This window comes from Ostrea edulis, chromosome 8 (genome assembly GCF_947568905.1).
Source record: "Ostrea edulis chromosome 8, xbOstEdul1.1, whole genome shotgun sequence".
Taxonomy (NCBI): Eukaryota; Metazoa; Mollusca; class Bivalvia; order Ostreida; family Ostreidae; genus Ostrea; species Ostrea edulis.
In genome coordinates, this window is record NC_079171.1 from 26,313,179 (window position 1) to 26,340,850 (window position 27,672).

Sequence of the window (27,672 nt, forward strand, 5' to 3'; positions counted from 1 at the left end):
CAAAATAATCAGTCACTGTGATGAATTTAAAACAACCTGCTTGTCTTGTTGAAATACCTTTATACATGCAATTCAGTGCTGTTTCTTATGATTAGTTGAAAACACACATGAAAGCAGACCAGTCTACATGTACAAGAATTAGGGAAGCTAAATTCCTTCCCATTGAAAAATAGTGAAGTTGGAACTTGTGATATCTAACAGTATTCTTTATTTCTCTAAGAAAGAAAGATACTTTTTTAAAATTTGATTTTAATTTTGAAGAAAAAATATTTAAAAATAATTTCCCATCCTCCCCTCTGAGTCTAAAACTTCCAAGCAGTAATCCCAAACAAACACCTTTTTAAGGATTGCCTTTTTGGAGGAATTTTTGATAAGATGCACTTTTTACATATACTAAGTATCAATTTGTTAGTTATGTATATTAAGATTTCTAAACTATATACGTGCCAGGAAACTGAAAGATAATATGCATGTATATTCTAATATTCATTATTGCATCATTATGACTTAATATATCCCCAGCTTACTGTTGAAACTGATATTCTTCTAATTGTTGACATGTGACTTCCAGATCTATGGAAAAAGAAAAGGGAAGAAAAAGTGCAGAAGCTGTAAAGACAAAGACTAGAAGAAGGCATTTGAGGAAAAAGGAAATCCGACGGCTACAAGCAAATCGGCAAAAGAAATCATTGACTGGTGAAGAATGTCCCTCGGGTGGAGAAATTGAAGAACCTCCAGTGGACAATGGTATGCATATGGTGTTTAGTAAAACATATGATTCAGTGCTCTGCCTTCATTTTAAGTTATTTATGTAAAAACCTCACTGATAATCCAAGGCAACTTAGCAGCTTTATGTTTTCAAAAAATTATAATAGAAAACATGAGGTGTATTTTCAGATACACTTGTCATGTATTTCAATGTTGAAAAAATGTAATCCATGCATTAAAAAAAGTAGGATTTGGCTGGGAGGATACCAGTATCAAGGGAAGTTTGTTGAAATTTGAACTGATTCTTGTCTATAGAAATCCAAGTTAGTAAATTATTGCACAACAGTGGTCTCCCAACCACAATATTGTTACTAAACACTAATGTGAACTGTGATAGAATACAACATCAATCTCATCAATATGTAGCATGAAATACAATAACTGGATTCAAAAGAGGTCATATCTCTTAATCTGGTGGGTTGACAAATTAAATACAATTACAAGTTCATTTTTTTTAATGCTCCATTATTAAGTTGCTGTGACATTAGGCATTTCACTAATCTGTTTTTGACATACCATCCAATTCCAGATTGTTGGGTAGCATTCACCTTGAAGTTTTAAGTTCTTATGAATTTAAAATTGAATTATTTGTGGTATCAAATGAAATTCAATTTTGTAGAGTGTTGTTTTCTCTGAGGTAAATTGAAAAAAATTGAGACCAATTGAAGGATTTATTTTTTACCAATAGCAGAACCTTTGATATTTATTTATTTATTATATGTGTATTTTTATTGCAGAACAAGATGACTTGAAACATGATAGACTCTTTAAGGACTTCATAAAATATGTGAAAGCAAAGGCTGACATAAAGAAATACAGCAGTGGTCATGTTGTAAACACTGTTGATGGAATTGGTAAGAATATATATTTCCTTTTTTGATATATGATTGATGTAGATTTATTATTATTATCAACAAGTCAGAACTCTAAACATATTTGTTTTCCGACAAAATATTAGTTTTGTTTTTGACTGCTCTTTCATATTACGATTTGAAACTTAACACGTTGAACTCAAAATCAAAAGTTAAGATAAATTTTGTCATATTTTTCAAATTCTAATATAGTTACAGCCCAATTAATTGGCCAATAAACTTAATCATTGATCTTTTCAAAGGGAGATAATGCTTATACATGAAAGATAAAAGAATCTGTATGCATCTATGTAATTTACTAAATTTTTATTTGCCCGTCTATGATGGGATGCATTATGGTATAGTGATCATGTCCATCTGTCTGTCTGTTAGAAATTTCCAACTCATAGCATAGGTACCGAGGCCTACAATTCATTGCATTTGATAGTATTTGTCAAGTTAAAATAGCTACTTCTTGATGGCCAGCTTTGGGGGGGGGGGGTTGAGCCACTTTTCTACTTATTAAGGTTCTTCCTACCCTACTAACTTTACAGGGTTCACGTTTTCTAAAGGGGGGGGGGGGGTCCAATGTCATTTTTTTCAGATACTTTACTATGTGAATTTAATAACTTCGCAAATTCAAAAGTGGGGGGGGGGGGGTCCGGACCCCCTCTAGATCCGTGCATGCAGATTAAAGAGTTATGAAAAATACTATTAAGAATAATTTACTATGTTGGAAAGAATAAATATGTGTATTTCCCACAAAACTTTGACTCCTCCCCATATTTAGTTTCACCAATACCAGGTAGGTAATTCAGTTGATTGATGAAGGAGAAAATTGGATAATAGTACATGTATTTTGTTTTTGGTTTCAGTGAAAAGACATGTTTTCCTGAAGGAACCTTATAAGTTCTAGTTGTAATACAGATGGAGCGAAAAAGGAGACGGAGGAAACCCAAAACATGTTCTGGTTGTGGTGGGGAGTATTCTGGGAGACATCTTTTGAGACACATCTGTCCAGCAAATCAAACACAGTGTCCCAGTGATGATGTTAGTATAGCACAACCAACACCTTTTGTGAATTCTTTGACACATACACAGAGATCAGAGAACTCATGTACAGAAAATGAAAAAGTTGACAATGTTCCAATGGAAGAAGAAGATAATGTTCAAGTGAATGGTATCTGTTTTTTCTGAGTCTTCTGACAATGAAGAGGAACTGTGTGACATAGATGTCAATTCCCTTTTGGAGGAGGAAGATTCAAATCAAGATTTAGATAATATAGATTTGTTGATAGTTTCAGTTTTGAAAGTATTATTGCGCTGGCAGTCCTTGTTTTATGTGTCTGATCTTGCTTTTTCATATTTACTTCTTCTTGTCAAATCAGTATTGTACTTGGTGTCAGCTACTTCTGAATTTACTCAAGAATTGTACAAGAAGTTTCCATCAAATTTATATCAGTTGAATAAGAGTATTTCCTTTAGAAATGATATGTTTCGAAAATATGCAGTATGTACCAAATGTTTTGCTATTTATGATTTTTCAGAGTGTGTAGATGTTATTGAAGGTGTTGAAACGTCTAAAAAATGTACAAATGTTTTATTTCCAAATCATGCGCTTAGGCACTTTCGAAAATCTTGTGGGGAATTTCTTTTAAAATCAGTCACTATTAATGGTAAGAAAAAACTTATACCTAGAAAAAAATTTGTTATAAGAGCATTGAAGAAAGTTTACAAATTTTGGTAAACAGAGAGGGTTTTGAAGATCTGTGTGAATCTTGGCGCAATAGAAATGTGCCAGATGAAGTTCTAATGGATGTGTACGAGGGCAATGTTTGGAAATGTTTTAATGGAGGAAAATATGAATTTTTCACTTCAAAACGTAATTATGGCATTATGTTAAACGTAGATTGGTTCCAGCCATTTAAACATACAAACTATTCTGTGGGTGCTATTTATTTGACCATTTTAAACCTGCCAAGAATTGAAAGATTTAAAAAGAAAAATGTCATTTTAGTTGGTCTTATTCCTGATATGAAATCAGAGCCTCCCACAAATACATTTATTGAGCCCTTAGTTGAAGAACTAAAACAAGCTTGGAATGGTTTTTGTATGAAAAGTTTCAACTCGCCATCACAGCCTGTTACATTCAAATTAGCATTAATTTGTGTTGGCTGTGATGTTCCAGCAAGTCGAAAATTATGTGCATTTTTAGGGCATGAAGCAACTAAAGGCTGCAACAAGTGCATGAGGACATTTGAAGGTGGGGTGGGAGAAAAGAATTATGGTGGATTCGACATGTCGCTTTGGGAACATAGAAATTTGGAAGCTCATAAAGAAATTGTAAGGAAAATTGTTAAGAGCAAAACAAAATCTAGTAGGGAAAAATTGGAGAAAGAATATGGAGTGAGATATTCTGTATTGTTAGAATTAGAATATTTTGACCCTGTTACAATGACTATCATTGACCCTATGCACAATCTGTTTTTGGGGACTGCAAAGCGAATGCTTTTAATATGGAAAGATCACAAGGTTTTACTACCTGGGCATTTTGATATAATACAGAAACGAATTGAAAAAATATTTTGTCCATCAGATGTAGGAAAGCTTCCCCAGAAAATGGCTAGTAGTTTTGGATCCTTTAATGCAGATCAGTTCAAAAATTGGACAGTTCTTTTTTCTATCTATGTATTAAAGAGGGTTTTGCCAGGGGAGCATTTGGAGTACTGGCGGAAATTTGTACTAGCATGTAAAATACTCTGTACACGCACTTTGTCAAAAAATAATGTAAAGATTGCACATCTTTTACTAATTTCATTTTGTAAGAAAGTAGAACAGGCATTTGGTAGTGAATGTATTACTCCAAATATGCACTTGCATGCTCATCTTGACAAGTGTTTGTATGACTTTGGACCTGGGTACTCATTTTGGCTTTTTAGCTTTGAAAGGGAAAATGGGATTTTGAGATCAATACCCACTAACAAAAGAAATATTGAAATTCAGTTGATGAGAAGGTTTCTAAAAAAACAGTCATGCTGTTGATCTTTTTTCTGATGAAATCTTAGAGGAACAATTTGGATCTGACTTTCAAAAACTAAAGGTTTTACATGAAGACAATGAAAGAGGAACATTAAGTTTGATGAACACAGTTATGATCTTGTCAAAATGTCATCTAAAGATGTTCGTGTTGAATCACTGAGTTGGACAATAGATTCATATGATGTAAAAATATCAACATTGAAAAATTGTATTTTAAGTGAAAGAGAAGTATTTTTTCTAAAAAGAATGTACAATGTTTTGTATCCAAATATTGACGAAAGTAGAATCACTGTTTGTAGTACCTGCAGATCAACAAAATATGTAGATATATTTGGTTCAGTTTTAGGCATCAAATTGGGAAGGAGTAACAGGTCTTCAATGATAAATGCATATTGGCATAAAGATGATGGACAGATCTGTGAATACGAAGATATGGGACTCTCGCCTAGACCAGGACAAATCGAGAATATTCTACTGCACAATGTTATGATAGATGAGAAATCTTATGTGCATCTAATAGGTCGAGTTAGTTGGTTTGCAAGGCCAAATGAACAAGTACTAAATTACTATGGAAAGCCAGTTGAAGCATGGAGTTGTGATCTTTTTGATGTAGAGGGACCGTCAATGTATATACCTGTACAAAGAATTAAGTCTAAATTTGTATATGCAAAAGATGAAGTAAGAGGACAAAATGTTATTGTTGTGATGCCTAGAGAAAGGTTTTTGTGTTGAAATATTTAGCAAGCTACATAAAAAAAAGTTTTATGTCACAGTTTATATTTGCATAGGATATTTTGTAGTGGGAAACTATGACTGTTGAGAATACTTTTTGTTTGTTACTATTATTTTTGTAAATTATCCCCTTTATAAGGTCATGACAACTGCATATTAATATAAATGCACAACTTTGTTTGTGAAGCTAGACACATAGAGCACACATGTACATACACCTACATTCTCTAACATACACAATATACTGCTTTGTGAAGTCAGCACATGCATGTTCATGTGTGAAGCTAGACACATAAAGCACACATGTATATACATCTACATTCTCTAAGATACACAATATACTGCTTTGTGAAGTCAGCACATACATGTTCATGTGTGAAGCTAGACACATAGAACACACATGTACATACATTTACATTCTCTAACATACACAATATACCGCTTTGTGAAGTCAGCACATACATGTTCATGTGTGAAGCTAGACACATAGAGCACATATGTATATACACCTACTTTCTCAAAATTACAATATACCTCTTTGATATGTTTTTGTTTGATGCTGGACACATAGAGTAAACATTGTCCTACTGATAAAGTTATTTATTTTTGCAAACCAGGTTTTTATAGTCCTATTTACAAAATTCTATTGTCAACAAAAAAGAGTGGACAATTCCTCTTCAAAGAGGATGTGTAACCAGAATTTCTTACATAATTTTAAGTTTTTGAATGTAAAGGATGAAGATGTATACAAAGAAAAAAACACATGTTTCATTTTCTAGGTGTATTATTTTTCTGCTTTGTTTCATTTGCTTATTTGAATCATTTAGTTAATACATTTATATTAATTATTGCTCATTATTCATGGTTGTGAAGTAAATTTTAGATTCGTACTAGAAAATTTATTTATGCATACACATGCATATGAACCTATTCATGTATTCATGATATACATGTAATTAGTTTACATTTCGTTTCTTACTTTTATTTTTTTTAATTATTTTCTGTTTGTGATCTTTTATTACCTGCTGCTTTTTTGTGAAATAAATTATGAACAGATAATTATTTAAGTTTCATTTCAATTTATAATTATGATGCATGATAGGTTTGAAAAAAGCAGATGTTTGTCTCCCAAAGGTGATAAAATATAAATGAAAATTCCGATCCGTGTGCTGTAGAAAAAAAAGCAAGTGTAGAGTTATCTAACAGAAATATCCAAAAGTTGGGCAAGGCATTTCCACAGATTTATAGGTCCACAACATAGGTTATAGCCAATATATCATAAAAAGCGTTAAAACAAAACTTAATAATATTTGATGGCATTAAAGATGAGATTTTACTACATAAAAGGTGAAAGGTCATTTTTAATTAAATTTTCGTATTTGTAAAGGTAACCTTTGATGTTTTGAAAAACGATGGCACTAAAGAAATAATTTACCAAATAATCTTTATTGGCAGTAAAGATGAATTTTTATTACACTGAAGGTGAATGTCATATTTGATTACATTTCTGTGTTTGTAAAGGTAATCTTTGATAGGTCAAAAAAGATGTCATAAAAAAACTATTACAAGAATATCATATTTAATTTCATTAAAGATGAAACTTTATAGCATTAAATGTGAAAGGTCATATTTAATCACATTTCAATGTTTGTAAAGGTAACCTTTACACCTTTACTTTCCGTAAAGTTAATGCAAAGATGACCTTGCATATTGGTACACCTTTAATGAAATTTACTTTCGAAGTAAAGCTTTGTAAAGTTGTTTTTTCAAGCAGTGAAAGAATTGTTCTTTGAATACTTTATGTATGAATTATGAGATTGATCACTGTTCGTTATCTTCGCCTTTCTATTAAGATTTCATCTTTTAATTCATTGACCATATTTATTTCTTTTTTAAAGTTTCTTTGCTTGGAGGAATTGACCATTCATTTGTGAATAATTGCATTCAATGTGTTTTTTCTGCTTCATATCTATTTAAAAACCAGTATTTGTCATTTGTAACTATGAAGATACATTTTATTTCAATCTAGTCAGATCCGGTTTGTCAGTGTCGTCTGTCCGCATGTAAATATATACATTCCATGGCCTCCGCAACATTCTTTGTTACAATGTAGAAAATTTCTTTTTTTACCTTTTATCTGAATAAGTACGATATATCATGGTTACGTATATTACACGATGGTTTATTTTATGTGTTTCGAGTTTGTCCTTCTTAGACTACTTCCCTTTACCATCGTTCAAATTTGAAAATCGTCACCAGATATGGAGACAAATGAAGCTTGGGGGTTTAGTTGTTATATCTAATTAACCCCAATCATAATTATATATAAACGTCGTTGATAGTAATTACATACAAAACAAAATACAGAAAAATATGAATAATAAAATGTCTTTGTTTTGTTGGTTAAACGAAAGACGAAGGTAGCAAACATTGCAGGGGGAAAAAAATGATTTCATTATTTAAATGTAACAAGAACTGCACGTAGGTGACGTCACTCATTCGAATTTGCAATATCACCAAATCAAAATAAATGTGATATTACCTGTGTTAATAGTGGATATCGCGTATTCATTTCCAGTGTATGAAATAGGCAATATCACCATTACAATAGATGATATAATTCCGATAGGGAAAATCACACATTTGAATAATAGACATGACTTATTCGAAAATGTGATATCATTAAATGGCAATACCAAGACGATGTCTCATAAGAACGTTTCAGATAACACTCGTTATAATGGCTGACTGTATTTACATGCAATTATAAGGACCGTACATTTTGTGAAATGCCGACTGGAAACACTTGTAACATCACGTTGCTTGTCAGTAGTATCAGATCATTTAGTGGAAACACCTGTAACATCACGTTGCTTGTCAGTAGTGTTAGGTCATTTAGTGGAAACACCTGTAACATTACGTTGCTTGTCAGTAGTGTTAGGTCATTTAGTGGAAACACCTGTAACATTACGTTGCTTGTCAGTAGGATCAGATCATTTAGCGAATGTGACACATACGTCTTCATGTTGGTTTTTAGAGAGAGAATAACATACCTCGATAAAAAGTATAATACAGTATATACTAAAATTTAATCTATCAAATTTACATTATTTAGTTAGAAAGACAGGTTTAGAAGAAAGTAATCTGAAACAAAGTTAAAAACCCTGCTGAACTCAAACCACGATCTACAGATCTGTAGCCGACACGTTAACCTATTGAGCTACCCAGCTGGGCACTAAAATTTAAATGGAATATAAGTTTGGAATACTAGTATATAAATTGCTAATATATATATTTTCATTCATTTTTAAAAGGAAGTTGGTTATTATTTTTGTAATTATTGATTCGTGAAGAAGTTCAAAGTTCGCTTTGTTTGAGTTCCTTTGACAATTTACTGAAATATATTTTTAAGAATACATTTGCTTTCATTGTTTTGGCAATTGCCACGTGGCTTGGTCCGGGTTATGGTTTGGTATTTTTCGTTATCTATTACTGCCAACTTCTTTACGCATAATTGGCACTCTACAACAAACTTGATAAGAAAACCAATTACTGAATACGATTTTAACATAAAACCATTTATTTTTTGCTACAGTATGATTATGCCAAAAATCCCAACTACAATATGTTTATATACAAGTGCTGATGTTTATGAATGTACAACGCGATTTTGTCCTTTTCAAATCCTTTTCAAATCTATTGCATGATATTTCCATGCATGAAGTATATCAAAATGTATAGAATTGAACTACAGAAAATTTTCAGATCTTTTGAATATTTCAGAAGGCCACACTTTCATTTTGTTTTAAGAAATAAGTATGAAAGTTATTTTGTAACAAACAGACACACAAATGCGCCAAGTGCAATATCTTAAATACCAAAAACCATATCACGTGATAAAACAAGTTTACTAATCACTAACGGTGAAACATGTACAAACAGAATTTGCAGAATAAACACTTCCAACTCACTCACACAGAACGGCGGTGGTACGTTCCAACTTCATCACCACATTGACCAGTCCAAGACGTTATAAAAATAATCACATTGACCAGTCCCACATGTTATAAAAATCATCACATTGACCAGCCCCACACGTTATAAAAATCATCACATTGACCAGCCCCACACGTTATAAAAATCATCACATTGACCAGTCTCGCGCGTTATAAAAATCATCACATTGCCAGTGTCACATGTTATAACAAATCATCAGATTGGCCAATCCTAACCGTTATAAAAATCATAATATTGACCAGTCTCACGCGTTATAAAAATCATCACATTGACCAATCCCACACGTTATAAAAATCATCACATTGACTAGTCGCACATGTTATAAAAATCATCACATTGACCAGTCCCACACGTTGACCAGTCCCACACGTTGCAAAAATCATCACATTGACCAGCCCCACACGTTATAAAAATCACCACATTGACCAGCCCCACATGTTATAAAATCCATCACATTGACCTGTCCCACATGTTATAAAGAATCATTACACTAAACCACATCCAATCCATCATTCAAATAGACAACAAAGTCATGATGTAATGTTCACATCAATACACAGCGTCACAACAAACCATGATGTAACATGATAATAAACGAATATTCACATCAATACACAGCGTCACAACAAAGTCATGATATAACATGATAATAAACGAATATTCACATCAATACACAGCGTCAAAACAAACCATGATGTAACATGATAATAAACGAATATTCACATCAATACACAGCGTCACAACAAACCATGATGTAACATGATAATAAACGAATATTCACATCAATACACAGCGTCACAACAAACCATGATGTAACATGATAATAAACGAATATTCACATCAATACACAGCGTCACAACAAACCATTTTTTAATATCAAATTACATGTATGCATGACAGCATATACCACAACAAGAGGCCCATGGGCCACATCGCTCACCCGAGTCACCTTGGCCCATATCTGAAGACTTTCCATATATATTTGCATGTAAAACCTTAGTCCCTATTATGGCCCAAACTACCCTTTGCAAACTTGAATCTACACTATGTCAGAAAGCTTTCATGTAAATTTCAACTTCTTTGGCCCAATGGTTCTTGAGAAGAAGATTTTTAAAGCTTTTTCCTATATTTGTATGTGAAACTTTGAACCCCCCCCCACTTGTGGCTCCATCCTACCCCCGGGGGTCATGATTTGAACAAACTTGAATCTGCATTATGTCAGAAAGTTTTCATGTAAAAATCAGCTTTTCTGGCTCAGTGGTTCTTGTGAAGAAAATTTTTAAAGTGTTTCCCTATATATTTGTATGTAAAACTTTGATCCCCCTTGTGGCCCCATCCTACCACCAGGGACCATGATTTGAACAAACTTGAATCTGCAATATGTCAGGAAGCTTTAAGGTAAATTTCAGCTCTTCTGGCCCAGTGGTTCTTGAGAAGAAGATTTTTAAATGACCCCACCCTATTTTTGCATTTTTGTGATTCTCTCCCCTTTGAAAGGGACATGGCCCTTCATTTGAACAAACTTGAAAGCCCGTCACCCAAGGATGCTTTTGGCCAAGTTTGGTTGAAATTGGCCCAGTGGTTCTGGCGAAGAAGTCGAAAATGTGAAAAGTTTACAGACAGACGGACGGATAGACAGACAGACAGACGGACGCCGGACAAAATGTGTTCAGAATAGCTCACTTGAACCTTCGGTTCAGGTGATCTAAAAACATAACATTCAAATATAACGTATTTAGAGAGGTAAAGCGTGGTTCGATCTACTTGAAATTTACAATGGTAATTCATAAATATTCCAACGTCTCCATGTGAGTGAAAGATTCTAGAGAGGTTTGGGACGTTAAGCAATATGCATTGAATCAATAATTCATAATTATTCCTAGCATCGTTAATCGTACACCAAAATGTTGACCATCATCATTTTTGGCAAACAATGGTGGAATAGAATGAGTTGTAAGTTTCTTGCAAACAGGGAGGGGGGGGGGGGGGCAGCCTAATTCTTTTAATTTTACTGTTTTGGAATACATTGTTAGGAACTATATTTGTTTAGAACCTATTGTAATATTTAGAATTTTCATGATTATGGAACAAAAATTGAATTAATGAAAACACATTAAAATTTTAATCTTTTTTTAAATATACATGTATATATTATACATGACTTTGGACAAAACATCTAGCTCTACAATTCGTCTTCCTTCAATCCACGGGGTTAGATCTAGTTAACGTCAATATAAGCTACTTCGTTTACAAGATCAACAGCTCTTCCATGGCCAGGGTAGCTAGTGTCGCTTGACTCGATCGTCTCCATACTATTTTTCAAGGAATCTATGTGTCGCACACGTTGTGACTTCGCACTTTTTTTCTTTTTCACACGTCTGCTTCTCGCATACTTTCCGACGTGTATCATATTTATTACATTAGTTACCATTTTCGCAGCAGTGTTTCGTAAAGTTAGTAAAAATAATTTGTAATATAAAATAGTTTGAGAGATAAAGCGTACTTAGATTTACATGAAAATGCTTGGGAAAATTAAACATTCCTAGCATGGACGTTAATATTTGACCAAAAGTATCGATCTTCGGCATATGGGGGGTGGGGGTGGGGTATTTTTCCCAAACAATGATCGATTATAACAGCACCAGAATAGTTCGTACGTTTCCCAAGCAAGATTCGGTGAACTGTGTGTCCAGTTCTAGTTTCACACTACTATAGTAAATACCAACAAACGATCGTCATCTTACACTTGTACCGAGTCATTGTTAAAGTACGATTGACTTTCCTTTTGTAAATGCCTAGCTTCAAATTGCATGTACATGTAGGAGCGATTTCGGTGACTTTTAGGCTATACTATTAAAATTACTGTAGCGCATACTTTATATATAATATATACAGTGTATATGAAAAGGGAGACTTGTAATCAATATGAAATATAAATAAAAATTATCATTTGACAAGAATTCAATCAACAGATTTACACATGACACTTGACAGCAGTAGCAAATTACGACAAAATATGATGACATTTTCCCCGCGGTACAACGTAGTGACGTACTTTTTTATTGTGACGTCATTTAGTGTGTCTGTAGTGCATTGTGATTTTTCTCGGGAAGCTTTAACTACGTTGCGTCCGATTCTAAATTTAAGGTATTCCATGTACAATGAAAGAATAATGAACAATTTTGAAGGATTTAGATCAACATAAAACTTTATTGTTAAATAATGATGAAAGTGAAGCAGATGAAATTCATATGACGGGTAAATGATTAGAAGCTGACCTTTTTGCACTTAAGGCTTTTTGAAAGAGTTGTCTGCCCTTTGTAAAAATAAGAAAAATCTAATTTTCTAAAAATGTGTGTGGTCAATGATTAAATTTATTTCATATTTTCATAAAAAGAAAGTGTATGTAACTTTCTACCAAGAGATTAGTATGAATATATAATTTGTTTTTAAAATATTGTAATAAAAGATGCTTTTCCCATATACTTCAATGTTAAATTCTAGTTGAAATATATCAAGCAGTAAACAAAATTTTCAAAATTCCTACCGTGGGTTATTTTTATTTGATGAACCCTTCAAAATGATACCATGATTGCAAATATTCCACCATCCATTTATTAGATATGAAATATGGTCATTATACATTGAATACCTTAAAATAAACTTGCAATCATCACGTGATCATCGTCCCGCATATCCTTAACCAAGAGGTATGCAGTGCATACAAATATACCACCCATATATTTCTCTTATTTCAGAGTCCGATGAATAAAATAAATACAAATATACCACTGAAAGATTTCTCTCATTTTCAAAGATTGCTCTTATTTTAGAGTCAGATGAATAATACAAATATACCACCAAATATTTCTCACATCTTAGAGTTAGATGACTCTTAATTGAAACTTAATTGCAAATTCAATAGAATGATGAGCACACAATTCTATTCAGACTGATAGAACAATGATAAAAGAAAAGATAAGACGTCGCCATTGTAACTGGTTTGTACTATGATACCCCCCCCCCCCCCCGAACGAAGTTCTGAGGGTATATAGGAATCGCTCTGTCTGTCTGTCCGTCCGTCTGTCTGTCTCCAGACTCGTGTCCGGGCCATAACTTCTTTGTTCTTTGACATAGGCATACCATATTTGGCACACAGGTGGATCACCATGAGACGATGTGTCGTGTACCTTCATGACCTCTATATGACCTTGACCCTTGACCTTAAGGTCAAAATTAAAGGGTTTTTACAATGGATTGGTGTCCGGGCCATGACTTCTTTGTTCTTTGACATAGGCATACAATATTTGACACAGGAGTGTATCACCATAAGACGATGTGTCATATACCTTCATGACCTCCATATGACCTTGACCTCAAGGTCAAAATTAAAGGTTTTTACAATGGATTTGTGACAGGGCCATAACTTCTTTGTTCTTTGACATAGGAATACCATATTTGACACATGAGTGTATCACCATGAGACGGTGTGTCAGGTACCTTCATTACCTCTATATGACCTTGAACTTTGACCAAGGTCAAAATTGATTATAGGGTTTTGACGTAGTAATACCATAAGACATGGGTGTATCACCATGAGACTATGTGTCATGTACATTCATGACCTCTTTATGACCTTCACCTTTGATATGAAGGTAAAATTCTAGTTGATACCATGGATTTGTGTTCGGACTATATCTTCCATTTTCTTCTACAAAGGCATACTATATTTTTACACTCAGAAAAGAGGTAATGTATGCCTATTAACAAAACCCTTTGGAAGATTGGGGTAAGCGGGGGTATTCTTAGTGAGCATTGCTCACAGTACCTCTTGTTAGATCTATTTTGTCAATTTGCACTTGTTCAGGAGTGAAGTAATTCCTTTTATCACTATCGGTGAAGAAAAGAAGAAAAGAAAAGGATGAATGAAATGAACCACGTCACTTAAGATACGTCCTAAATGTACAAGAGTGGTAGCTCGAGTGGGTAAAATATCTGTATCATCAAAGCGCCACATATTGTCCATGATTGTGTGCAGAGATTTAAGAATGTGCAATATCACTATTGTGATAACAACTAGTGTCATTCGCAATTTGAGATTTTGAGCTGCTTGTGATGTTTTTGCAACACGTAGACGATGAAAGAGGAAAACAGAGTTTAAAATTACCAGTGCCAGTAGTAAAATGGCATCGTCTACTACGTATAAATAACGTGTTCTGCTGAAAGGGAGCGACCAAGTTATATATCTCATGACAGTTCCATACGCAATGCTGAATACCATGCCTGAAAACGACAACGCCAAGATTAGTTTATTTGTAAGGTGCACGCGGCTTTTAAGGGGGTAAACAAACATTACATAACGGACAGAAGCCATTAACACAACATTGACTTTAGAAAACATTTTCACAGAGTACAAACTAACATCTGAAACCATTTCTCGTTGCATAGCTCCACAAACATCTATACCTGTCGAAAAGGTGTTCACCAATTGATTTACAAAGTAGAAAATATCTGAAATACATAAAGACAAAATACTTGTATAAAAGGGCTTCCGGAGACGATGGTTTGACAAAATGACTAAAATGACTATCAAGTCATTACCACTCCCAATTATATTAATCATAGGACTGACGAATATCAGATCGTTTGCATAGATAGTTTCATTCTCAGTAATAAAGGAACGTTCCTCTTCAATAAGCAAAAGAATTTCTTCTTCAGAAACCAAGGAGGGATCCATCGAGGAGTTGATGGTCTTTGTTTCAGAAGACATTGTACACATTACCTCATATATAAATGTCAACGAGGGATCCGGGTCAATATTTTCACCAAGGAGGGAAACATTCCTGGTAAGGTGCATACACTCAAATATTTCTCTAGCTTTCATACACTCAAGAAATTCCCTAGGGAACAATGTAAGAGATGCGTTGTTCCACCACGAGTCTGCTGGTATGCTGTCATTGGAAGTTAGGATATCTTCAGTCAACCCTGTAATGGAAAAATAAAAATCGAAAAGGGATCAATGCCATACATTGTAAGGAATACAAAATTAAGAGTTGGGCAAACACGGACCCCTGGACACACCAGATGTGGGACCAGGTACATAGGAGAAGTAAGTATCCCCTGTCGACCGAACACACCCGCCGTGGTCTCCATATCTTGATCAGTTACAAGGAGTAATCCGTTGTCAAAATGATTGTGTAAAGAACGGCCCAAGAATTGGTATGAAACACATCAGACAGCATTTGACGCTATGTATGGTTTATGTGAGTTACTATATAAAAAGAGCACAAACATGCCTTATCAGTCACCCGAGTATTACTTTAAAAAGTATCACTAGCCCCAAAGGCCATGAAATCTATCAAAATTTTATCGTTCTCCATATCTAAGCTAAAATCTAATATTCAGCTGAAGTATGAAATAAGATCTGTTCTACATGGGGCCATGTTATTTATAATTTTGTTAAAGGACTACCTACTCCATTTAGTTTGAATATACATGTAGTGTGTTGTCCATTGTCTGTTTCTTCTTCTTTTTTTTTTCCTTTTTTTTTATTCAAATATATATGCATTGTATAACATGTGTATTGAATTTTCTCTTTCTTATCTGTTAAAGTTATTGTTCTTTGTGAAGTCTTGCGAGTTATCTTCCCCAAGTAGAAATCTTTTCTATCAGGGGTTATCTCCCTCATTTTCTCGTGCAAGTCTTGCAGTTTGCCATTACAATTCCACATGTAAAGATGTGATGATGTTTTCCCTTTTATACAAGTTTTGCATCAATTCGTGGTCCACTACCATGCAAGTGTTATGTAATACTTGTGTATATTCTTGTTTATTATACTTCAGAATGTTGTCGCTATATAAATGTTAGGTGAACAATTTGCTATTTCTTCTGGATAACTCTAGCCGTGAAATAGTTTCTGAACTATCTGTCCTAGGGGGAATAGTCTCGATGCTATGTTTTCCCGCGTTTTCTTTTCTGTGACGTCAAAATCTGATAACTCTAAATAGTGTACCACTCGGATCACCTCGATCGATTCCATCTACTGGTAGGCTAATGCCGAATGTTAATTTACTTCACTTTGGTATGTATGACACATGGATGGACTGTTGGTCCCCGATGGTCTCTACAGCCCAGTAGCTAAGTACTTCGTTACTAGCTTGAAAATACGGATGTATATTTAATTGCTGTTATAAAATTTAGAAATTCATTTCAAAATTAAGGATTATCTCCTTCATGCATGCCTCTTATCCTTAGACGAATTTGACTCCACTTTTTGGCACGCTGTTTTTCGCTATAATAGCTCTAAAACTTCATTGTTATTTCGGATTTCAAACATTTCTGTTGTGCATCACTGAAGAGACATTATTTGTCGAAATGCGCATCTGGTGCATCAAAATTGGTACCGTATAAGTTTTACACAAGTCTACTTCGGTATAATAAAACACCTATTTACTGACCATTCGGACAATGGCAAGTTTATTGTCCCCCTTGACAGCAACTATTTCCAGAGGCGCAGCCGAGGGAAATAGTTGCTGTCTTGGGGCACAATAAACTTGCTATTGTCCTCATACACCTATTACTTTGTAAAGTTATTCCAGTTATTATTTATAGCATTTGTATGATTTGAAATTATTTTCACCCGATCCCTTACGTAAAATTGTAAACATTGAAGTAACTAGAAATTTGAGTGATTGTAATTCATTTTATTTATACTTTATAGTAAATTTAATCTCATATTATGGTAACGTTTAAGTAAGCAACATCTATGGAACGCTGTTATTGTCTTCTTTGGGGTGATAGTATACTAATAGATGTATATTATTTATTTCAGTTAATTACCTCACTTGCTCACTAGCTCATTCGACCACTCATTTGCTCGCTCACTTGAGTCATTCACACTCCATTCATTCAACTCGCTCATGCATAATAAATATGGAACAATTCACTGAGTTGTGATTATTTGTGAGGTTTAGCTAGCTGTTCAGACGTATATGTAGTAATATTAAAGGGGAAGGCAACCCAAACATTTTTACATGGAAAAAGATAGGATTAATTATATGATAAAAATTTCTCATATTATATACGTGCTAGATATGCCGTAGTACTCATTTGAAAACGTTAAAAATTGAAATTCCCGCTATCTATAGAGACTGCCATGACGTGAAACTGTTGTATTAAAGACCACAAAAATCAACAATTTTGACGTCACATCGTCTGTTCTGGTTTTGATGAGTAAGATGTGCATGTTGTCGATTTTACAAATAAACAGTTTTGTTCATAGATGTGCTGTAGTGTTTTTAAAATTGATAAAATTTTGTTAATTTTCGTCCGCCTTTATGGTCCCTGGGATGCAGGACTCCTGATATTGACAATTATTGTATCTTTGTCGTATAGATCCTTCATACCAGAATTCAAAACAATTGAAATGGTAGTTATTAAGAAGAAATGAAAAATATTCAAATTGTTAATGCATAACGATGAACGATTGACGCAGACCAATATTAATAGGTCACCATAGTTCAAACAAGTTGAAAGGGTAGTTATCAAAAAAAAGTTAAAAAATATTCATTTGTTAACACACGCACTTAATCACTATCACTATTTCGGTCCCACCTTGGTACGAATTTCCAACATTGGAATTATGAAAATTCCATTTTTTTTTCAAAGTGTATAACATTATTTTAATGCGCTGAATTGATTTTAAAGGTTCTTAACTTTTCCTTAACTATATCCAGGGTCCATGAAAGATGACTATAACGAACAGTGATCAACCTCATAACTCCAATTAAGCAATACAATATAGATAGTTGGACAAACACAGTCACCTGGACACACCAAAAATGGGATCAGACGCCTAGGTAGAAGTAAGCATCCCATGTCGATCGCTCACACCCACCGTGGGCCCTCTATCTTGATCAGGTAAACGGAGTTATCCGTAGTCAAAATAAGTGTGACAAGAACGGCCTAACAATCGCTATAAATTAAGTCGGATATCATTTGACCCAATCATAGGTTGTATTGGCAAGTTAGATCGTTATAACGACCATAGAAATTGTGAAGTGCTGATTTTAAACGAGACTGTTGAAAACCCTGCACCATCAATTTGCTTGGCAGTACCTTGTCTCGATTTAAAAACTTATTATACGTGGAACAAGCTTTTGTGTCTCGAATCAGTTGAGCGATATAAACATCATATGCAGGTGATAGTGAATTATAGCAACACAAATATGGGAAGTTGATGATAGAGAATCCTTGTAGAGAGTGAAACATACGTTGAATGGAAATAACTGTTGTTGCCACGACACACATTTATGATTCATATAGAAACAATTAGACATATTTTTATGAACAAAATTCAATGATACTGCTAAAACATGAAAGCATTGAAAATATTACTAGTTCTATTATACACATTTTATTTGTGTTACCTGGAACATGTTGACTTATCGGGATGTCTGTTATATCAATGTAGCTATCCGTTGTTACAATTAATGGCTGATCTGATATGGTTGTATTTATATGCACGCTTCCATTAGCATCGTTTGGTGTTGACATATTTTCTGGTAGTCTCTGGTTTGATATCCATGTTGGAAACACAATCCAAATCCACCAAAGGGCTGTCGTAAAATTTAAAGAGTGAAACAAAATTATAACGATGATGTAATAGATGATGTTACGACTACTGTAGATTCCTAGGATGAGCGAGTACTTTTTTTTATTTTGATGCCTCTTGCAAAATTACGCGAACATAAATTCCTCACGTACATTTAGGAATTTACGGTATTTTGTACTACTGTTGTATATGCAATAAATACACTATTTATGATACAGGATATGAGGCTCACGGCGGGTGTGACCGGTCAACAGGGGATGCTTACTCCTCCTAGGCACCTGATCCCACCTCTGGTGTGTCCAGGGATCCGTGTTTGCCCAACTATCTATTTTGTATTGCTTGTAGGAGTTATGAGATTGATTACTGTTCGTTATCTTCACCTTGCATTAAGAACTAAACATACCAGAACAAATACTGAGATCTAAACCCTAAATCGATCGTCTTATATGCCATACCTTACAGAAACCTACACTGTACTTGTCACAACCGCCCTGGTGGTATAGAGATAGGGCGTTCGCCCCGCATGCGGAAGGCCGGGGTTCGAATCCCGACCGCGACAGACCTAAGATGTTGAAACCAGTAGTGACAGTTCTATCGCCAAAAGCTCGACATCAGGTGTGAGAGACAAGAAGAGGTTCATGGGCCACATCGCTCACATGAGTCACCTTGACCTATATTTTAAGATTTTCCCTATATATTTGCATGTAAAACTTGTATCCTTATTGTGACCCCAACCTACCCCCAGGGACCATCATTTTTACTAACTTGAATGTGCACTATGTTAGGAAGCTTTCGTGTAAATGTAAACTTCTTTGGCCCCATGGTTCTTGAGAACACGATTTTTAAAGATTTTCTTTTTTATTTGTATGTAAAACATTGATCCCTTATTGTGGGCCCCATCCTACCCCCAGGGACCATGATTTTAACAAACTTGAATCTGCACAATGCGATGACGCTTTCATGTAAATTTCAGCTCTTTTGGCTCTGTGGTTGTTGGGAAGATTTTTAATGACCCCACCTTATTTTTGTGATTATCTCCCCGTTGAAGGGGACATGACCCTTTATTTGAACCAGCTTGGTTTTGGCTAAATTTGGTTGAAATTGGTCCGTTTGTTCTGGAGAAGAAATCGAAAGCGTGAAAAGTTGACAGACAGACAAACAGACTACGGACAACAGGCGATCAGAAAAGCTCACTTGAAAACGGATGTCACGTGTCAAAGTAGGTGTGGCACGCTAAAGAACCCTCACTGATAAATGGCAGTAAGCGCGGAGCATAGGCCTAAATTTGAAGACCGTCACTGGTATTGGTGACGTCTCCATATGAGTGAAAAATTCTCGGGAGGAACATTTAACAAGAAACAATCAATTGATCATGTACTTGTCACGTGGGTAAGAGAATGACATTTACCGTTGAGATGAAAAACAAATTACAATGAGAAAAGCAATGTTGATGAAGAAATAAGCAAAATGTAGGATAAGTATTATGTTACTATTAATAAAAAGTTAATCTTGATACGAAGAATGATAAATATGCAGATTACGTGAAAAGGTGAAGGTAACGGACAGTGGTCAATCTCATAACTCCAACATGTATTCGTTATAGAAGTTATAAGACTGATGACTCGTCGTTACATCTTGCATATACTCAAACCATTCAATCCATTAACCTCAATCTCTAGATTCAAATTTTATGAATGATGAATAAAAGAGATGCATATCGCCGTGCGAAAGGTGATGAATTACAAGGAGGCTTTTAATACCGAAGGGTGGGCTGTTCTGATTATAATTTAAGGTTAAGCTTAGTTATAAAACCTCTAAAAAATTACAAACAAACAAAAATTTTGGTTATGAGAACTTCAAAACACCTTTGATATATCTTGGGGGGGGGGGGGGGGGGGGGGGTACATGACAAAAGGGTGGGTTTTCTTGGCAAGAAGTAAAATGTATGTATTTCTTTAATTAAATATGATACAAGATTTGAACTCGCAGAGAGTATATACTAAAAGAAGTTGAATTAATTTTCTAAACATGTCATTTTGTTGACCAAAAGGCAATTTCGGGAGATAAATTATCACTCAAAAATTCCAAAAGCCAATCGTCATTGAATTAAGAAATGAAACTTATAATTCTTTGTTTGATACATGCATCAAACAAAGAATTATAAGTTTTATTTCTTATCATTTAATTATGTTTTTAAGATAGAAAAACAAATAGTTTCTCCCATCAAAAAACTTGATCAACGTTTTTGAAATGGTGCGTAGTAATACATATATATGTAAGATTGAAAACAACAACAAACTGTGCGTTCAGGTGAGGAACAGTTACTGTGCAGATTTAAATGGATTATACGCCAAATTAAAGGTGCAATGGTTAAAAGCTGAATTAAATATAAAGGAGGATAACAAGTGGTGACTGGATTTATGCTGCATTGTGTTGGAGATGTTGAACACTGGTTGTGTCGTTGGAACGGTGGAATGCAACTCGGCTCCATTTCAATATGGAGTAAAAATTTCAACACCTCTTCATCTACATGTAAAACGCACTCGTTGACTGAGCCCCATATAACGCAGTTCAATTTCATTAATATTTACCATATCAGAAGTCGCCACTTGCTCCGTCATGTTATCGATCTCGTAAAGCAGACGATTCATACCGGGAATTCGTGTAATCTGTCTACTTCTACCAGTAAGGGGTCTAAGTCATCAAGTTGACTTTTTTGCCATGTCATCGCTTATGAATTGTTTCTTTAGATTAATTTGTATTTTATTCATATGTTTAGTTTTGCTTATTTTTGATAGCAATGAAAAACAAAAATCAAACGAATGCATGTCATTATATAAAACACTTGTGTAGAAAATCCCGTTCTATAAATAACGCTAAAATTAGAACGGGGAAGACGTATTCCATAGAAAAGTAGTCCCGCGTGCTTAGTGCAGATGAACTCCGAACGAAATTTTGACAGAGAAATCAAACGAATTTTTCAACCAATCAGCATCGTTGTTAAGTCATCACTTTAAAAGTTATTAAATGATTGTAAAATAATTATCTTACCTTTTTTTACCATATCTGTGCTATCAATGGTCCAGGCGTTTCCTAAAACAAAGTGTTTGCCGTTTATCTACATATGCTCAACAAAACAACATATAAGTGGTTTCTTCTTTCTTTTTTGGTACAGATTACAATAATTTCATTAACAATCTTTGGCATCAATGTTTAGACTTCATAACAAACTATTTTTTTTTCTTTACTTTATTTCTTTATGAGAATAAAATGAAAGCAGTCAGGAAAACCATAATATTCAAATAAACAGCTGAATTCACAGAATGGATAAAAAATTAACAATCATGTTTACCGGAAAGACCCAATCAACACCCCCAAATTTTAGTTGTATACTGATCAATGGTAAGCAACCCGTAAATCAAACTTTTTAAAATAGATCGCAGGTGGATTGACAACTGCAGAGACTGTGATCTGCAACTACCGGAGTAAGATATTTTGATAACAATAAACAGTCAGTAATTACCAGAATTCTTTTGATTTTAAGGATGCCCAATATGCCAAAGTTTTCATACTATTCACCTGTCCACAACTGCTATTTCCTCGTAATTCAAATTTTGAAAAACTACCTGAACAATAAAATTTATCGTATTTCTTTTCTTTTCTACATGTATTACATGTGTAAATTACACAATCAGAGACGAAACACATCAAACAATAATTTGCATATAAAATCCATGCATGTAACTTATTAAAAGAATTATATTGATAATTAATAATAGCATTACATCTATATTAGTGAGCTAATGAGAAAGAGGGGAGGGGTGTAGAATGTGTGTCAGACACTGCTAGGAATATCACCGTTATACAAACACTATGGTCACAGAAACAGACAGCCTTAAGACACTTCTGGAGAAGATCAAAATTATACACAACAACATGATCATTTAGCCAGGTAACAACAATGACCATAGATAAACTCCGACCACCACCTTTGATCCATGAAAAACCGTACAGTATTTGTGGGGGGGGGGGGGTGTCTTTTATTCGACATTTCATGGACTTACCATTGAATTTCTAGAGTATTTTACTTCCAGAATGTTATCGTCAAAAACATAAAGATATCTAGCAGAGATCAATCAAACTTCCTATAAAAATACAAAATTTAGATCAGGACAAACAGGGCGCTCGGACACACCAAGGTGGTAGGATGTGCCTGCCTTGCTGGAGTAAAGGGGGTATAAAAACACGTGTTCCGTTAAAAAAACCAAATTATATATCTGATGATAGTTTAGAAAGCTATGCTTTTCAACAAGGCTGTGAGAAAGAAAGTTGTGATTTGGTTTACAATCTATAATAATGAAAGTCTGAAATAGTGGCCGATTTATATTCAAATTTTCAAATTTAACGTAAATCGTGGTCTTTTGTTTAGAAAAATGTTAACGATAAAAGAAGCAACAATTTATTCCACTCTCGGAGAAATGAATGACAACATCTTTCCATTTATTGAATTACTCTTAATGGGAGAACTTACATTTGTTCCAAAAACCCTTGAAACATTTGCGTCATTTTATTAATTTCACCTTATTGAAAATTACAGAAAACAGTCAAAATGACTACATACATGTAGGAGACACATTTCAAGCCCCATAAAATCTGCAAAATCCAGAAGCTTCCGGGGACGTCGCCCCCTGGATCCCTAAGTCTGCCCCCATACCCCCTGCCTCATAACGTTGCGCCCCTAACCGCAAATTTCTGGATCCGCCCCTGACAGGTATAGACGATATCGTTTTAGTAACGAAGGGAATCTCTTCTTCAGTAACGATAAAAATGTCGCCACCAGAAAGGATGGTCCCCGAGGATTTTATATCTCCATTTGTGAGTAGTATTTTTTTTTTTTTACAAAATTGGTTATACAGAGATGTCAACGAAGGGCCCCAGCCGGGGTTATTAACTATTATCACTATCAGTGTAAAAAACAAATGGGGGGTCCTTCCCCTTGAACTTTAAGATAGCATTCATGATCAGATGCATGCACCCATATTATGCTCTAGTTTTCATACACTTAAATTTTTTTAGAGGAATGTCAGAGATGCACTGTACCGGGAGAGGTCGCACTCAGATGTTATGTTGTCATTGGATATCACGTAAAGGTCAGAGGTCAATAATCCCTGTATCCATTCTGGAATAGAAAATAAACATAGATTACGTACTATTGTGTAATGCATTAGGCCTGGAGGTTATCGTCTTCATACTCAAAAGTGAAACTTTTATAAAACCATTATCACACTCAACTCGAGTACATGCTCAAAAATGTTCGAGAATACTTTGAGCTTGTTCAGAGGTGTACTCAAAAGAGTGGTTAAAGCATCGCGGGTTCGAATCCCACTCGTGCCGGTAAGTGAGAAAGTTTCTCAGTTTACTTGCGGAAGGTCGGTGGTCTCTTCCCAGGTTTATTATATCCGAGTTCTCTCTTCCACCCATAACAACTGGGTGCCACCAGATGACTGAACAATTCTTGCGTGTGGAGGAAAATAGCAATCAATAAAAACAAACATGGCTGCGTACGAGTATGGTAAACGTTTTACAACCTCCAGGGCCCGGTTTTTCGAAAGCTGGTTAACTTTAACACAGTGTTAATTCGGTGTTAACTTCTGTGTTAAAGTTAACCATGTGGTTAACTGTTTTTCAAAATGCGAGTTTGCGTTAACACTGTGTTAACTTTAATACACTTTTCTGTCAGTGGCAATATCTTGTACGCATATATAGATACTTTCGGCATAAACTTTCAATAAGGGGGGTGGGGGTTGACAATAAAACTCGTATTATATTCACTTATATGAAATCTTGCAACAGGACCCATGCTTAAGATGTAATTTTACCTATTTTTTGGCTTCCAAATGTCAAAGTGCATGCAGGCCCTTAGGTCATGGTGATAATCTCCATTGAAACACCAACTTTAAAAACACTATCGTCTGCACTGGTCTTGACCTTTAGATAATCCCTTGTATCATTTAAAACTGATTCAAATGAAGATTTTCATGCATGAACCGTACATACATGTAGGCTAGCTAATATGAACAGTATTCAATTCAGGCTAATACAGAATAGTTGTTAACACAAACTTAGGAAGAAGAGTTTTCATTGTTGATATTCCAGATTAATCTCCCGCAGTAGAAATGGAATGGTGGATCAAGTGTTATGTTTAAAATAAAAAGAATATTAAAATAAATAAATGCATAAAAAGAACATAGATATAAAATGCTATAAATATGTATGTGAACAGACTACTATAAGGTAAATTAATTTATCATTTTCTTCATGAATATTTTTAACTGTTTTGGGGGAAATAAGACTTATATAAAAGAAAGTTAGATATTCTTAGAGATTTAGAATTTTTTATTGGCTAGCAACGTCGTTAAACCCATCCCATACATTTTGCCCAATCATGAATCAAACAATATAGAAAACCATATGTTTTATTTCCTAGTTCAAAACATGTAGCATTACACCCCCTTATTTCTGACAACATACGTTTACTGTTGTTTTTACATGCAAAGTCTGACACCCCCTTCCCCGCTTTTTCATATCATAGCACCAGTGACTGGTAGTTGAAATGTAAGCTTGAACTGAACCCGTATATTTTACTGATAAAAGATGAAACCAACACCCCCCCCCCCCCTTTTCCCCATCACGCAACGTAGGATTTTAGGTTCGGCCCGTACAGAACAACTCATTTTAGGGGGTGTGTATAAATTGTTTTGTTTTGGCTTGTCAAGGATTTTCAGACAATTGTGAAGTCAACTTGTTCGACTCCCTATAAACCCCCACTTTGATAAACTATGCAATGAGCCTGCTTTCTACAACATAAGCACAGTTTTTCGCAACTAGGGTTCTAAAGGCCTAGTATATATCATTATATAATGTTCTAATACCTCTATGATTATTGAAATTGAATAGACTAATAAATGCATTTATACAAGTATAAGTGCATGACTCACAGTCACTGTCATGTATTTCAAAACTAACCAATACATAAACATGTCATCAGCTATCTCCCACAAACAAGACTTTTATTTACTCCTGCATTCTTATTGTTTACATAGGAAGTGCATGTGCATTATGGGTAATCAAATGGTTAGCAAGTGGTTAACTCGGTTAACACAGTGTTAACTAACCAGTGTGTTAAATTCGATAAATTGCTTTCGAAAAACAGAATTTAACTATTGTGTTAGCTAATCACTTGGTTAGGAGTTAACACTGAGTTAAACTTAACCACTGTGTTAAAGTTAACCAGCTTTCGAAAAACCGGGTCCAGACCTGCACTTGTATTTCATTGACAACTGTGACTTGGGCAATATTTTGGATGTTATATTTTCAGAACGATGTTTGTCAGCTCATTAGAAAGATGACGTTACATTCGTTTGCCGTAACGCTTTTTTAGTTGTAGAAATCAAAGCCCTGGAAAACTTCATATCTGTATAGATACATGTTTTGCATCTGGAAAGACAGATAAATGAATGAAACCTAAATATCAAGGAAAAATTCTGAAAGGCACAAAGAAACAAATCAAAAGTAGTAATACTGTATGGTACGCTGTTCATTATTGTAGTAAAAAAATATACAGCTTTACACAGATAAGATCACCGATGATCTTACCTATGGAAGTCTTACCTGGGCTGTCTTCCGCGAAATGACCGAGTGACAATTGTTTGTAAAACACGATTTAAAATCAAATAAATCTGAATTATATGTTACGTATCGTGCAGCCTCATAAATACATAGTCTAATAATTAAACAGTGTTTTTACAAGGTGGATAAAATTTGTCCAAAATTGGACCATACAAGTTTAAACGTATATACCAATTTGTTAGGCCGTTCATGCCACACTGATTTTGACTACGGATAACTTCGTTTACCTGATCAAGATATAGGGCTCACGGCGGATGTGACCTGTCGACAGGAAATGCTTACTCCTCCTAGGCACCTGATCCCACCTCCGGTGTGTCCAGGTGTCCGTGTTTGCCCAACTATCTATTTTTATTGCTTGTAGGAGTTATGAGATTGATCACTGTTCGTTATCTTCACCTTTCATGTAATAGTATGTACCTGTAGCATAGTAGAGGTTCATTTGTGACCGTAGGGCGTATTAAAGATGAATTGCTACGTCGTCATATGATTTACCTATACGTTGTCATTTTAAATGTCTTAGATATAAAAATGTTACGATATTCGTAAGCTTTAATTTTGAGACGATTGTTTTGTGTAATAAGCTAGTCAAAACTCGATAATTTTCCTTGTAATTTAAACAAACCAAATAAACAACAACAAAAACAACTGAAAATTTACGTCGTTTTCTAATGCCGCTAATACCGCTTGCATCGCTTATTTGACGTATAAAGGAGGCATCAAGAAACAACGCAAGGAATATAAATCGTGCGGGAAAATTGTGATATTTCATAAATACGGAGAGGAAAAATATTGATATCTTGCACAATCAAAATAGGCAGTATTTATGTAAGGTTTTTATTTTTTAATTGTTTCTGTTGGGTTTCACGTTCTATTTCTGTTTTGTGTTTGTGGAAGTTATAAATTCATGGGAAAAAAACCGGTAAAACTCGAATTAACGGGGTTTTTTTTGGTGCAATGTCTATT

The 27,672-nt window shown here is 34.6% G+C and overlaps 1 protein-coding gene and 1 pseudogene across 1 annotated transcript in view; both read left to right on the top strand.

Moving 5' to 3' along the window:
• LOC125662990 (uncharacterized) overlaps positions 1–2,535 on the top strand; it is a 2,799-nt gene extending 264 nt beyond the window's left edge. The window contains exons 1-3 of the mRNA XM_056147521.1: positions 1–747; positions 1,506–1,622; positions 2,495–2,535. The exon at positions 1–747 is cut by the window's left edge and continues 264 nt beyond it. Coding sequence (XP_056003496.1) covers positions 576–747; positions 1,506–1,622; positions 2,495–2,535 — 330 coding nt within the window. The 5' untranslated portion in view covers positions 1–575. The remainder of the gene's footprint in view (positions 748–1,505; positions 1,623–2,494) is intronic.
• Positions 2,536–2,674: 139 nt separating this feature from the next.
• Positions 2,675–5,301, top strand: LOC125661275 (uncharacterized; annotated as a pseudogene).
• Positions 5,302–27,672: the final 22,371 nt, after the last annotated feature.